The 14,423-nt window shown below is 40.3% G+C and overlaps 1 protein-coding gene across 3 annotated transcripts in view; it reads right to left on the bottom strand.

Annotated features, from left to right (window-relative positions):
* The window catches only part of ano2b (anoctamin 2b), a 73,452-nt gene that overhangs the window by 42,801 nt on the left and 16,228 nt on the right, over positions 1-14,423 (bottom strand). For 2 of the 3 annotated variants that reach the window (XM_016681523.1, XM_007571637.2), the window contains exons 5-13: positions 12,919-12,973; positions 12,259-12,310; positions 9,036-9,091; positions 8,501-8,548; positions 6,570-6,634; positions 4,881-5,015; positions 4,208-4,368; positions 3,353-3,435; positions 3,062-3,154 (exon numbers count right to left, since the gene is read on the bottom strand). In XM_016681523.1, the coding sequence (XP_016537009.1) occupies positions 3,062-3,154; positions 3,353-3,435; positions 4,208-4,368; positions 4,881-5,015; positions 6,570-6,634; positions 8,501-8,548; positions 9,036-9,091; positions 12,259-12,310; positions 12,919-12,973 (748 nt within the window). Of the gene's footprint in view, positions 1-1,884; positions 1,969-3,061; positions 3,155-3,352; positions 3,436-4,207; positions 4,369-4,880; positions 5,016-6,569; positions 6,635-8,500; positions 8,549-9,035; positions 9,092-12,258; positions 12,311-12,918; positions 12,974-14,423 lie in introns of all 3 variants that reach the window. The other variant, XM_016681522.1, reaches the window with a different exon arrangement.

The following is a 14,423-nucleotide window of genomic DNA, read 5'->3' as shown; positions in this document are numbered from 1 at the left end:
TTTAATCCCTTCTGCTCACTTCAATGAGCAAAAGCGAATTGGAGTGAAAAAATTGCCCCATTGTCCTAAACACAATTCTCACTTTAGATGAATTGGACTGACTCCAAAAATAGATGGCTGGCTTTATTTGTATCGAGTGCTGAAAATGTTCTGCACTGACTCCACTAAGCGGTGAAACATGCAGCTCTGTCTGACCTTTGAAAGCTAATTTGGTTTGAACCTATAACACAATTTTTGTGTCTCAGGTAATAAAGCCAAGGGCTGCTAAGTGTGCGTGAGAGGGAGAGTTGTGTGTCGCCATAGTGACGGTCACTAATCTTACCCCTGGCTTCCTGCCCAGCATGCATCACTCCCACTCAGGCGCTCTCCCTCTGTTTTTCTTCCTACCTCCACTTCTCCAAGCCTCTCAGTCGCTTGTGTTTTGTGTTTCTTTGTCTTGTATCTCTCTCAGTTTTTTTAATTTTTATTTTATCCACAAATGAGCATTGACTGACAAGCTGTAAGGTGACATACTGCTCACAAAGTGGCAGGTTGAATAACCCTTGAAAAAAACTTAAGTCCCAATAAGAACATTCAGAAAAATTAGATTTAACCTTCTTGCCATTAATTAATTTATATTAGCACTTGATTTTACGTTTACTTTTAACCTTTGTTTAATTTTACTGTCTAATTTAACCTATTTAATGAAATTAGTTGACGGCTGGCTGGTTGTATAAGCGATTAGCTCGATTAGCATAGTTAGCACTGCTAGCAATAAACATGAGTTTTGTGGTTTAGCTATTCCCAGGTAATACAGACCTATAATAGGTCTAATGTAATATTAATAGAATCTCTATCAGAACTTTGCAGACATTTTTTAGTTCAGAACATCCCGTAAAAAACACAGGTAGAGTAAACAAAAGCATAAAATATAGACAGGTTCGCTGTAAAGTGTTGCTAATGGCAGAACTGGGTCAATTCACCTCTTTTGATTTAAGTTTACCTGAATATAACTAGAGTGGGTACAAACTGATGAGGTTGATAGCTTCTTTTCAAGTGAAGGAAAAACGACCGAAGTTAGCTTCTTTGAAAAGGCAAAGAAGCTAAACGATTAGCATCAATTGAAGCTAAGCTCTGTGGTGTAGAAGCTTGACTGAAAAACTAACAGAACTATGCCTCTTGAAAAACAGAGCTTAAAATTTTAAACAGGTTTCTTCAGGACACCACTTACATAAATAAAGGTAAATCTTCTCACTGACCCACACAAAGTCACTGTACTAAATCATATTTTGGAATGTTGTTGATAATGTAAATACAGTGAGTTTTTTGGGGTTTTGAAACATTAACTGGAAGTTACTGTTACTGATTAATAAAATAAATATCCTCAATATACAATATGATTAATGTCCACCCCTACTTTCAATCTCAATTGTTTTTTTTGTTCAGTTTTGACTTGCAAATTAAGATGTTTTCTGATTTCTGATTACAGAATTAATATTTTAAACTGTCTTTAGCCTCTTAAGTGAGCAAGTTATCCGTGGGCAGTTATCAAAGCGTGGGTAGCTTCAATAACTGACAACATCAGGCTACATGTGTGCTGCCTTATGTGTTGTATAAAAGTAAAAATAAAAAAAAACAAAGTTTGAAAACTCAAAAGGATAAATAGGAAATTTAGGACCATCAGCAGGATGGGTTAACCAAATAATAAACGAAGAAAGCAAAAGGAAACGAATACCTGAGCAGATACCTGAGCACCTTCTGTGCTGAAACCACAGCAGCCAGAGGATGGGACAGGAAGAGAAGAACAGAGAGACAGCAGCCTGCTGGAAAGGAAACTAAGGGAGAGGAAAAGAAGGAAGGAAGGCACGCTAAGGAGAAAAGAGGAGAGGAGAGAGGGAGGGTTACCGGTACTCCTGCAGCCATGGCAGACAACAGTTTTTGTCTCCATCTGTCCTTCCCTGTCACTGTCCCGTCCTCCTGCTTCTCTGGCTTCAAGACAGAGGGACGAGTCACAAACAAAAACATACACATAAACACGGCTTCGCATCAGCCACTGGGGCCAGGGTTGAGCCGCAAGGCAACCCCTATTCATCCTAACCCTAACCCACACCCATTAGCTATAGAAGTGCACAAGTCGTAATTATGAAAATAAATGTGATTAATGGAAACACGACAACTTCAAAAACAAAATTCAGGTTTTTCGATGAAAGGTTCTTGCACTAGGGTGTGGTGGTTTTTTTCAAACGCATCGAAATCGATGTACGTTGCAAAGCTCCCATGGAAACGCTTTTTTTTTCACATCACAGGAGTTACGTGATCAACAGCCGGATGTTACTGCTGTCGGAAACGACAAAGAAGACGACAGGAAGTGGTAGGAGGATTATGGTTTGTTTTTGTTTTTTCCAGGCAATGTGCAGCTGGCTCCACCAGAGCTCTCACAGTGTCACACAGTTCAGAAGAAGCTGTGTGTCATTCCAATGTGTTGAATCCATAACTGTAAAATGACCGACTGCAATTTCCCCAAAACACCAAATATGTAGCCGCTCCAAAGTGGGCGGGGCTTATCACTCCAACCTGAGTAAGACACCAACGTCTCTTCTGATTAGCTGATAGCTGATGAGCCTTAAATATGGCTGCTTGGCCTCTTTAACACTCGAGTTAGGTTTACTTTAAAGGGATTGTTAAGGAAACCAAAAATCAAGCAGACAAGTTGGAACGTATTTGTGATGAAGGGGAAAGACATTTCCATTAAAACATATTCTTTTGTTAGAAATGGTTTAGTCAAACTGCAGACCTGAAAGATTTGCATCAAAAGGGTGATTTTTATAAAGTATTGAATGAGTAATAAAAAGCCAGCTTGGTCTTTTTTTGAAAGCGACTGGTTGGAATATTTTTTGGTGGTGTCAGAGTAAAGGGGACTCAATGCAAATGAACGTGTAACTTCAGAGCTGCTAGAGATCACAGAGGATTTTCCTTTCACTTTGCGCTGGTTTGTGTCTATCATAAAGTACATGAGAAAAAGAGGCTGTAATGAGTAAAAAAAATATTAATTCCTTTTCCGATCATGTTTTAAAGTTCCTACCTCGTTCTTTTTCTTTTTCTTCTTCTTCTTCTGCTGCTGCTTCCTCTGTCGCTTCTCCAGGAGGATGGTCTCATACTTTGGCCGGGGATGTTCCTGACAACAAAACAGGAGCTCGGTTATGGAACAAAATTCCCATGATGCATCTGTGCAGCTGATTTAGTACTTAGTAACGAGCCACATGACGCCCTGTTCTCATCAATTATCCCTGTAGATCTGAGCTGATCTGTATGTAAATATCTACGTCTGAGTTTCTAGATGGTTTGGTGATTTTTTTTTTGTTGTTTTTTTTACCTCGTCCTCCTCGATTCCCGTCAGATCCCAGCTGAAACTCAGGCTGATCTGTCGCCGTTTCCAGTGCTCCAGGAACAACACAGCTGCACACACACGCACAAAAGTTCAGTCAATCATTCTATCAAAAACTTTGCTGTCTACAAACCAAAAAACAGGATTTTACCGCTAAAAAACAGAAGAATATGAGAAAAACCCCCAACTTTTTCTTAAGCCCAAAAGTTTTCATACCTCTGGCAGATTTTGATTTAATTTTATTATCACTGAAGCAAAATCTTTGTTTCCGGACCACTCAAAAGATAATGAAACATGTTAAATTTTTGTCTTTTACTTATGTTCTAATCAAAAACGGCAGATAAAAAAATTATTTACATCATTTTCAATACTAAATGGAGAGATATTTATTATTTCTTGCAAATGTTGACCACCTTTCTGTAGCTTTTCCAGTCACTCCGGCTAAATAGAAAATAACTTATCTAATATGTGCTTTGCATCAGATCTGTCATGGCTTCTTCCTGTCTGAGTGGCTTTTCAGCCCCTGTGAGTGCAGAGCGTTTTTCATGGAGGATAACGACACTCAGACAGCAATCTTAGCTTATGTCGACCTCTGTATTTTTTTAAAAAGTGTATTTTCAAACAGTAAGTGTAAATATCTGTGTGTGTTTTTCTTTTGTTGAACTCCTGAAACTTTACTCCCGTGCCGATTTAGCTTGTCGCCACAAGTGTCCGCCTCCGCTTGAGGCGAGAGAGGACGTAAGATATTAATGAGCACCTTCATGCTCACCCCACCTGTCCTCTTTTGTCTCGCTCTCGCACACATACACACACACATGCACTGGCGCAAACCCGAAACCTCACCCCACAGAGACATGAAGATGGCGAAGAAGACGGTGGCAGGGTTATCGAAGAGGTGCGAAGCCCTGGCGGTGCCGCAGGCCGTGCTGAGGTGCCAGTAGTCGCAGGCGCCGTCGCATAGCGGACACATGGTGAAGTTGAGACGCTCGTCGCACATCTCCAAACTGCAAAGAGGGAGAGATGGAGGGAGGAAAGGAAGGGCGAGAACTTCAACCTGCCGACAGACGTGCCGACGCTTATTGTGCGCAGCATGAAAACAAAACCGTGATTTCAATCCCCGCATAAAAAAAAAAAAAGACTTTAGGAGATGCTCGTGTCTGTTACATGTGCGTACAAGAAATGAATGGGACTTTCAACTCCTGACTACCACACAAGCTTTTGTACTTTGACCCTATTCATAGTCGGTGTGGGCTGAATCCATGACACTCGCACACACACTGCCAGCCGTACCTTCTGTGCCTCCCACACGGCCGTGACTAAAGCCAGATACAGCAGGTATCTGGGCAATCCCTGTCTAGTGGAGTGTGTGAGTGTGGCTCGTGAACATGAGCACACGCTGAAAAGAGATCCCTCATTTTCAGGCTCTTCCATTGTTTTACGGCGAGCCTCCGTCCCGCTCCGTTTTACACGATCGACTACAATCTGTGAGAGAACGGCTCGAGGTAACCGGTTGTACCTGGGGATGTTAGTGTCCACCGTCGCCACGCCGTATCCAAACACGATGATTCCCACTATGGAGGCCGGGATGAGCAGCTGGGTGTAAACACCAAGCCATGCAAAATACAGGCCGATCTTCTCTCCAAAGTACTTCCTGCAGAAAAACAAGACAGGCTCACGTGAGACGAGGATGAGTTTGCAAATCTCTGCATTCCTAAAATGTAACTGGGGACTATTTGTCAAAATGGAAGGAAAATTAACTTCTTCTCTTGCTTCCCTTCATCCAAAAGACTTCCTCAGTTCATGGGTGAGAATTATCCCAGTACCTGAGCGTTCTGTTTTTGGGTTAAAACTGTTCATCAAAGAGTTGGCTTATTGAGACGAGGCTCAGCGCTTCATCTACGTCTCAAAAACATGAAGAGAATGACATTCACACTTTGGACAGGGAAGACAGGGGGTTTAGAGGAGCGAAAGAAAAAATATCTACATGAAACAAAAGCAGGAGTAAAACGAGGAGGTGGTCTACGGTTTCATCTTTCTACAGTGCAGGACAAATCAAGAATAAATCATACTCTGTTCATACTTCTCCGTCAATACTTAATGGAGGAATGTTGTTTGAATTTGCTGGTCGGATCTTTGTCTGTCGGTGTTCAATATGCAGATACATACAATGATGTGCAATGTGGAGTCTGTATTGACGTCTTCAAGATTGGCAACATTTAAATCAGTAGATGCTTTTCCAAAAGTGCACATGCGAGCAACACTGCTGGTCAAGACCAAGAGCAGAAGTTAAATATACCAAACAATTTGTATCAAAATGTTTGTAATAATCAGTCTTTCAGATGAACTAGATTAGCAACAGAGCGCTTTTAAAACCTAGAGTAGGGTGCCGGTTTGTTGGGTTTCCAAGCTACTGCTTAATGCATAGACTGTTATTAACGGTGCTTCCATTACAAATATGTGCAAAACATTAACAATTTTCTGCAAATGTTGAAAAGTCCACAAATTCACAATTGCGTTGTTGCAATTAAATAAGAAACGCGATTAAAGTTTGTTTGTGTTTTGTTTAATAAGTCATTCATGTCACACCATCATCCTCCCAAATGTCTTCTTCTTCTTCATGGTTTGCACCACGCTTTTTTCATGTGATGTGAAGAAAAGTGCTTCCATTTCGGTTTTGCAAAATAAGCCAATTTCAATATTTCCAAAACAAACAAAACTCCTGATCCTAGAGTCAAAACCTTTGATCTTAAAACAAGTGTTTTCAAAATTAGCACGTTTCCATCAAGTGGATTTATTTTCAAAATGTCAAATTGCGCAATTATACGGTCAATGGAAACACAGCTAGATAAATGTTTGACTAATAAACTCACATTTGCGCTTAAAAGACTGTTAACTCTGAACTTCCCATGCGAAATATCCTCATTGCCATTAGCTGCATTTTTTTTACGGATCTCCAGATTGTAGCTTCAGAAATAAATAGAAATGCAATAAGTCACAAACCTGAACTCAGTTGAAAAGAAAAGTCAAAATGTATGACAAATAGCCAGTTAGCTAGCTGTTGAGAAAAACATTAATTATGCATTTCTGAGTATAATTAAATATGACCTGACAGACTGCAGTATTTTCTATAACCGTAGATTCGGTGGTAGTTATGAGATGAACCGTGTTCAGAGGGGTAGCCGGCTCTTCTGTTTTGCAACATTACCTGACCAGATCAATGGGCTGGTACTTGTAGAAGGCCGAGTATCTTGCCCACTCTTCGAAAAGAACCTGACAGTGCACACACACACACACACACACACACACACCCACACACACACAAAGAGACAGAGAGAGACAGAGTGAGAGAGAGAGAAAAACATTCAGAGTCAAGTCAATGTGGGTGTGTGTTGTCATGTTGAAAGTTGAAAAACATTTTTTATTTTTTTTTCCAGAGGCACAGCTGATCCGGAGGCAGGCGCCTCCTGATTGGCCGAGCTGAGCCTCGGAGGAGCTGCGGTGTAAGTAACTCCATCCTGAAGACGAGTGAAACCCGGTAAGGTGGGAGGAAGATGGCCCGGCAGAAACACGGTGTCGGGTTCGACAACATCCACCGCACACGGAGCGCTTTCCAGAAACGCTTTGTGTTTATGCCCAGAAACGCAGAGAGAAGTGAAACTACTGTCACTTTGGCTTTTACTGTGCTTCGTTTGAGATTACTTACCCGTTCCTCCAATCAGACATGCAAGTGTTTGAAAATAGTCCAGATTTTTCCACTTTGTAACCAAAGTTATTCCTTATTGCAGCATCTAGGAGAAACATTCTGGCTTTCACCATCGCAAACCTTGAACTGATTAGACTTTTGCACATTTTGCCATTTTTCTCGTAGTATTGGAGAATTGAAAGGTGGCTAACTCTTAAATATATAAGTAAAAGAAATAACGCACGGAGACATAGTTCTTGCTGCTAGTATTTCCGCTCTTACAGTAGCTCTTACAGTAGCCTCATCAAATTCAACGTGTTTGATGAGTTTTCGCTTTTCAAGTCAAGAAACTGACATTTCTTGACTGATCAAGCTCAGTCGGATTTAGGTCTGGGATTTAATTAGGCCATTTAATCTGAGACATTTGCTTGGAGTTCTCGTTGCATGTCCTTCGAACAGTAAAGACCAGAGTTAGTTCTCTTCTCTACATAGGCCAAAAATATCAATGAAGTAGATCATAACTTTTCTTTTGTGCTGTATCTATTGGATTGTCTTAATCATTTTTTTAAATATGCAGTATATTAGTATGTAAAATATCTCTGTTCTCTGGGCTATTCTTCATTTGTATTTTTTAATTTGTTTTTTTTTAACCAGGTCAGTCAATTAAGAACAAATTCTCATTTTCAGCAGTGACATGTACAGAAAACATTAGAACAGAATATCAGAAAACAGAGAAAAAACTGAATTACGATCATATTCATACTGACTCAACATGCTATAATACATGAGTCAACGGCTTTTAAAAGCAGGTACATTAATCATTCGTTATTGTTTACAATCAGCTTTATTGCACAAAAAAGAATATGGTGGTTCAATTGTTAAATAAATGTTAAATTATAAATCCGCAACAGAAATCTAAGACATAACGCCGGCTGGGTTGAAATGAAAGCCTGTGTAGCAACTGAAAAAGGTTTTGTTTATCCTAATTTACATTCCCATCCCTGCTTGTTCTGTTATGTTGTGGTGTACTTTGGACAGATTTATTTACCGCGGGTTTATTTCCAGTCTGGACTTTCAGTCAACAGATTACCGTTTCTCTCTCTCTCCCTCTCTCGTTCTCGCTCCGCCTGGGAGGAACGTTTGCTCGACTTAAACTCCAATCTGTGCCGGTGTTAGGCAGATGGGACGACGTACGAATGCGAACGAAAGGAGAACAGAACTGCCATTGTTCGGAAAGGCCCGTGTGTTCCGTTGCTTAGATATCCGCAGGGCCGGGGTTCGGGGTTCGAGCTGCAAGCGGCCCGACCCCGGGCCCCGGCCAGGGGTTGCGTTCGACGTCCGGCGTCGAAGTTTAGCGTCTCTTTTAAGGGCAGATGGAACAGGGGAGGAGGAGGGAAAACGGAGGGTTAAACCAAACTGAACGAAAAGGCAGAGGTGTGAAAGCAGAGCAGCACCTGTCTGTCGTTGCGCTCCTCCAGATGTCCAGTGACCTTAAAGTCACCCTGCGGAGCAAAAGGACAGACATGAGGAAACACCAGAACACAGGAAAAACAACTAGTCACACTTTAAAAGCTCAAATGATTGTTAATGGAAAAAAAATCCACATGAATAAATATCAATATGAAGGAAGGAAATCTGTCAAATACAGATACAAAAAATGTAAACTGATAGTTTATTTTACAAGAAATGCAATCAGGAGAAATTATCAAATTTTACAAGAAAAAACTGGAATATATGTTGACTTTTATAATAATATCCTTTTCACATACTTGTTGAAACTGCCATGAAATAGTGACAGTTTAATATGAGACATAATCTGTGAAACAAACTGCATCTCCTCCGCCTTCACGGCAAAAACACAGAATCCCACCCGGCCGTTTCTGCTGCAACTCTCAGTGCGCTTGAAATGAGAGAAAACTAAATCACGTGTAATTTTTCAGCAAGATATAGGAAATAGTTTTAAGTCAATACTTCACGGCTCACACTTACATCATGAAGAGGGAAGGCGGCGTCATATACGCCCTTGGCTATCAACGTGCTGATGCCTGGAAAAGAGAGGAGGGGCATCGGTGAGGTCAGGTCAGGTCAGGTCACATCATGTCACACGTTTTATTTTAAACGGAGCAGGTTTTAAATTAGAAACTCGACCTCTGGTCAGAGGGGGAAAAACAGATAGTAAAGCAGTTCTGTTATTTGAGTTTTTCAGATGATTAAAATGTAAAGGTCAACCTATGTCAACAAGTTCAACACGTCTTTTTATTTTTGAATTTAGGAACGTTTTATTCAATCTCTGAAGAACTTACAAAGAAAACTTGTTGTATTTTATTTGTTTTTGTGAGCTGATGCATGAAAAAATGATCGAGTCAGAAGGGCATATGAAGAGAACATATACTTTCACTTTTTACTGCATATTTATAAGGTTTAGATCTGGGTGCTGACTAAGATGTTCTGTTACAAGAATTTGATCTTATTCCATTATAGCTCATGCTAAATTCAAAGTAAAATCAATGCAGTCCAAAGACAGTGTGAGCATTATTAGTCCGTGGAAGGGATTTGTTAAAAAGCAGAGAACACCTGTGTGGTTAACAAACACCACACCCAGGAAACACCCATCCTCACGCTTGAACACACTCAACCAGACAGAAACAACCACATCTCCCAGAGGCCCCTGCTTCCAATCTTTAGCTGACCTAGGAAGTGTGACCCACTTGTGGAGGAGATGGTGCAGAGCAACAGGGTGTGTGTGTGTTGCTCCACTGAGGAATGAAGGGAATAGAGGAAAAGCAAGGTCAGAGAGAGAGAGATGAAGCTCTGTTTTCTCTACCGTTCCTCCCCTGCAGCCCTGTGAGAACCCGCTGGCTGAGGCCGTCTGCTGCCATGGGCCAGCCAACCAGACATATGGGGGACACTGGACATGAAAAGGGTGTCAGCTCATCTCCACAGAGGAACCACGGCTCGCACAAACTACATCAACGCCAAGTACAGTACATGTTACACATGCAGCTAACCCGCTTCCTAGCACGGCTGTTTTGGGGAGAGCCGGTGCTTTTTCCTGCCTTGCTAGCAACAACAAACATTAACGCTGAGGTAATATTATTATATTTATAATTATCTCAGTCCTGATATTGGTGGAACGTCTAGTGAGCTGCTGTGTTTCTGTGGAGAGTCAAACAGAACTGAGGTGAGCAACTGTCTCAATGAAAATATTCAGGGAGAAAAATTCCCAGCTAAGCTAAGCTAAATTAGCCTAGCCTAGCTCTAAATGCATCTAAATGGGATATATATTGAGGTACTTCATGAGGGTATTAAGCGACAGACCAACACAACGTAGGGGATGCATTTTAGGTCAAGGGAAAATTAGAAAGTTGACTTCGTGAAAATGGTGGAGGCAGCATCATGCTGAGGGAATACTTTGGTTTCAGATTGAATACACCAAGTCTGGATGGATGGAGGTGAAAAGTAAAATAAAAATCAGAATCTAAATATTGTATATTTTGTAGTGCAGCTGTTTAGAAAAAATTGTGGTGGCAGCATCATGATGTGGGGATGCAGTAGCAGGGGAGCTGGTTGCGTTGGTCTGTCACATTAAACACCCAGTTTGTGATGCAACGACATCACAAGACAGTTTGTCTGCTTTGGGTTCATTTGGTTTTACTCAAATATCAACTTTTGGGTACCTAAGACCTAAGACTTTATCTTTCTTCACAANCAATCTCTGAAGAACTTACAAAGAAAACTTGTTGTATTTTATTTGTTTTTGTGAGTTGATGCATGAAAAAATGATCGAGTCAGAAGGGCATATGAAGAGAACATATACTTTCACTTTTTACTGCATATTTATAAGGTTTAGATCTGGGTGTTGACTAAGATGTTCTGTTACAAGAATTTGATCTTATTCCATTATAGCTCATGCTAAATTCAAAGTAAAATCAATGCAGTCCAAAGACAGTGTGAGCATTATTAGTCCGTGGAAGGGATTTGTTAAAAAGCAGAGAACACCTGTGTGGTTAACAAACACCACACCCAGGAAACACCCATCCTCACGCTTGAACACACTCAACCAGACAGAAACAACCACATCTCCCAGAGGCCCCTGCTTCCAATCTTTAGCTGACCTAGGAAGTGTGACCCACTTGTGGAGGAGATGGTGCAGAGCAACAGGGTGTGTGTGTGTTGCTCCACTGAGGAATGAAGGGAATAGAGGAAAAGCAAGGTCAGAGAGAGAGAGATGAAGCTCTGTTTTCTCTACCGTTCCTCCCCTGCAGCCCTGTGAGAACCCGCTGGCTGAGGCCGTCTGCTGCCATGGGCCAGCCAACCAGACATATGGGGGACACTGGACATGAAAAGGGTGTCAGCTCATCTCCACAGAGGAACCACGGATCGCACAAACTACATCAACGCCAAGTACAGTACATGTTACACATGCAGCTAACCCGCTTCCTAGCACGGCTGTTTTGGGGAGAGCCGGTGCTTTTTCCTGCCTTGCTAGCAACAACAAACATTAATGCTGAGGTAACATTATATTTATAATTATCTCAGTCCTGATATTGGTGGAACGTCTAGTGAGCTGCTGTGTTTCTGTGGAGAGTCAAACAGAACTGAGGTGAGCAACTGTCTCAATGAAAATATTCAGGGAGAAAAATTCCCAGCTAAGCTAAGCTAAATTAGCCTAGCCTAGCTCTAAATGCATCTAAATGGGATATATATTGAGGTACTTCATGAGGGTATTAAGCGACAGACCAACACAACGTAGGGGATGCATTTTAGGTCAAGGGAAAATTAGAAAGTTGACTTCGTGAAAATGGTGGAGGCAGCATCATGCTGAGGGAATACTTTGGTTTCAGATTGAATACACCAAGTCTGGATGGATGGAGGTGAAAAGTAAAATAAAAATCAGAATCTAAATATTGTATATTTTGTAGTGCAGCTGTTTAGAAAAAATTGTGGTGGCAGCATCATGATGTGGGGATGCAGTAGCAGGGGAGCTGGTTGCGTTGGTCTGTCACATTAAACACCCAGTTTGTGATGCAACGACATCACAAGACAGTTTGTCTGCTTTGGGTTCATTTGGTTTTACTCAAATATCAACTTTTGGGTACCTAAGACCTAAGACTTTATCTTTCTTCACAAAGTTTTTTTTTTTTTTTTAATTCTGCTTTGTGGCATAATTTTACAAAAATTCTGCCACAAATTTTTGTGGCAGCTTCCTCACCTATGGTTTGACATGTTCGTACACACACCGTCCGCCTCAGGATCTCATAGACCTGGAAAAGATTCAAGACCATCAGTTTGGAAATAAACAGAGTCAGAGTCATTGTGGTTAAACGAAAATACAGAACAGAGGAGTAGATTTCTGCCAAAGTCTCTAAAATTTCTAGACTGATTTCATGTATTTCAGGGAAAAAACATGAATATTTTCCAACATAAAAGATCACAATTTCCCATGATTGAAGGCATAAAAATGTTCAATGTTAGACCTACATTTTAAATATTTTAAAATAATTAATTGAAAAAAAATAACCTTAAGAATAAACAAACTTACAAGAATTTCCATAAAAAAATTTTCATGTATTTTTTTTATTTTACAACGTCACAGAACATTTTAGTCCTAATATCACAAATTGATGCCTTTAATCGTGGAAAATTGTCTCTTTTTCATGCAAATGCGCAACTTTTCAAAATTTGGGTATGTGTTTTTTTTTTCTTCCAAATATGTGCAATTCATCTAGAAATTTCAAAATGTTTTGTTGAACATTTTCTCCTCTGTTCTCCACATATTTATTTTCCCTTTACGTCACTCTTTATACTCCATCACAGGTAAAAAAAAATGAGCGATTATAACAAATGCTGAACTCAATAAAGACACACTTACTATTCTGCCTCTTGTGGCGTTGTCAAAGAACGTGTCCTTAGACGTGATGTTGTACCTGAAGTAAACACAGCCAGCAGGTTGTTATGGATGCGCTTCTTTGTATTTAAAATCATACAAATCAAGTGATGAGAGTTCATGTAGGAGGAGTGAATGTACTGTGCCAATCTGAGGGGAACCATTTTCATTTCACAACTAAGGAACAATAAAAAAAAAAAATAAATAAATAAATAAATAAAAGCTGTCAAACAAATGGTTCAACGATTATTTAAAAACATTCATAGCACTTCTCTGAGCCTTTTAATCCCATTTTGACAAGATCAAATTAGGAGAAGTCAGAAAGAAAGAAAAAAGATAAGGTGCCATTACCTCTGTCTGAAACAGTATTTAGTCAGTCAAGAGCAAAGCTAGCTGTGTTTGAAAGACTTATGGATCCATTAAACACCATTACCAGAACCTGACAAGTCTGAAGTGTAGCAGAGATCAGAAGTGATTTATTTAAATAATTCTCTGTTCACAAATCTGGAAAAGAGTTGAAGCTGTGAAGCTTAAAGTAAAAACCTGTAAAAATTTAGATTCCACATCTGGTTTTGATGTATCTTTAAGATCCCTGTCCTGTTGGAGCTTCCAATTGTGTCCAAATGGAGTTTAGGAAACAGGAAGTAATCGTTTGTCTTCGTTTCTTCGTCCACTCTGGACATCGGTAACAGCAGCTACGTTTGGATTCAATTGCAAACTTTGAAAATGTGGCGATGTTCCATTGGTTTGGAACGGACCAATCAGGCTATGCTAACCGTCATTTCGTCAGACATTGACGCAACGCATGGAAGTGCAGGGTGCTAACTAGCATGGATCAGTCATTTGCTGCATCAGAACTTGTTGCCATCTCCCCTTCAGCACTTTAACTCATTTCAGAAAAACCCCAAGCGTTCGTGTAAAAAATGATTTTGCGAACTTGAGTAAGTTATTTTGAAGTTTGCCGTTTCCTTTAGCCTTCTTTAACATGTACTTCAAAAAGTGCATTAAAAAAAGACAAACGCAAAAAGGTTTACGTGGTTTTCAGCTTTTCTGAAAAAGAGTTATTACGCCACAGGGGAGATGGAGACAAATTTTCCGAATGAGTTATGACCTAGCTAACCTGCCCAGCCCGAACCTCCAGGATGGACAGGAGCACTCCATTTCTAAGTTAGCAACTTCTACTTCCTGTTTATTAAAGAATTCTCATTGGATTGAAACAGAGCCAGTGACATTGTAGCATCCTTATAGAGGCGTTAGGGTTAGGGTAAAAGTGTCCTAATTAACTTGTTTCTATCTGAGACCAAATAACTTCAATTTGGACCTACCTTGATGCTCCAAAATTATTCTGAAACATGTAAGAAAGTTGGTTTTAGGAATACATAATGAAAGCTAACATTCTCCCAAATGCCTCCCCTCGACCTCATTGAAAACGTGGACAATGCTTAAAAACTCATAAAAGCTCTCCTTGAAACCAGAGAAATGAACTGACC

The sequence above is a fragment of the Poecilia formosa genome, unplaced genomic scaffold (assembly GCF_000485575.1).
Source record: "Poecilia formosa unplaced genomic scaffold, Poecilia_formosa-5.1.2 Scaffold284, whole genome shotgun sequence".
NCBI classification, from domain to species: Eukaryota; Metazoa; Chordata; class Actinopteri; order Cyprinodontiformes; family Poeciliidae; genus Poecilia; species Poecilia formosa.
Note: the sequence above shows the minus strand (reverse complement) of the source record. Positions and strands in the feature narration are given on the sequence as shown.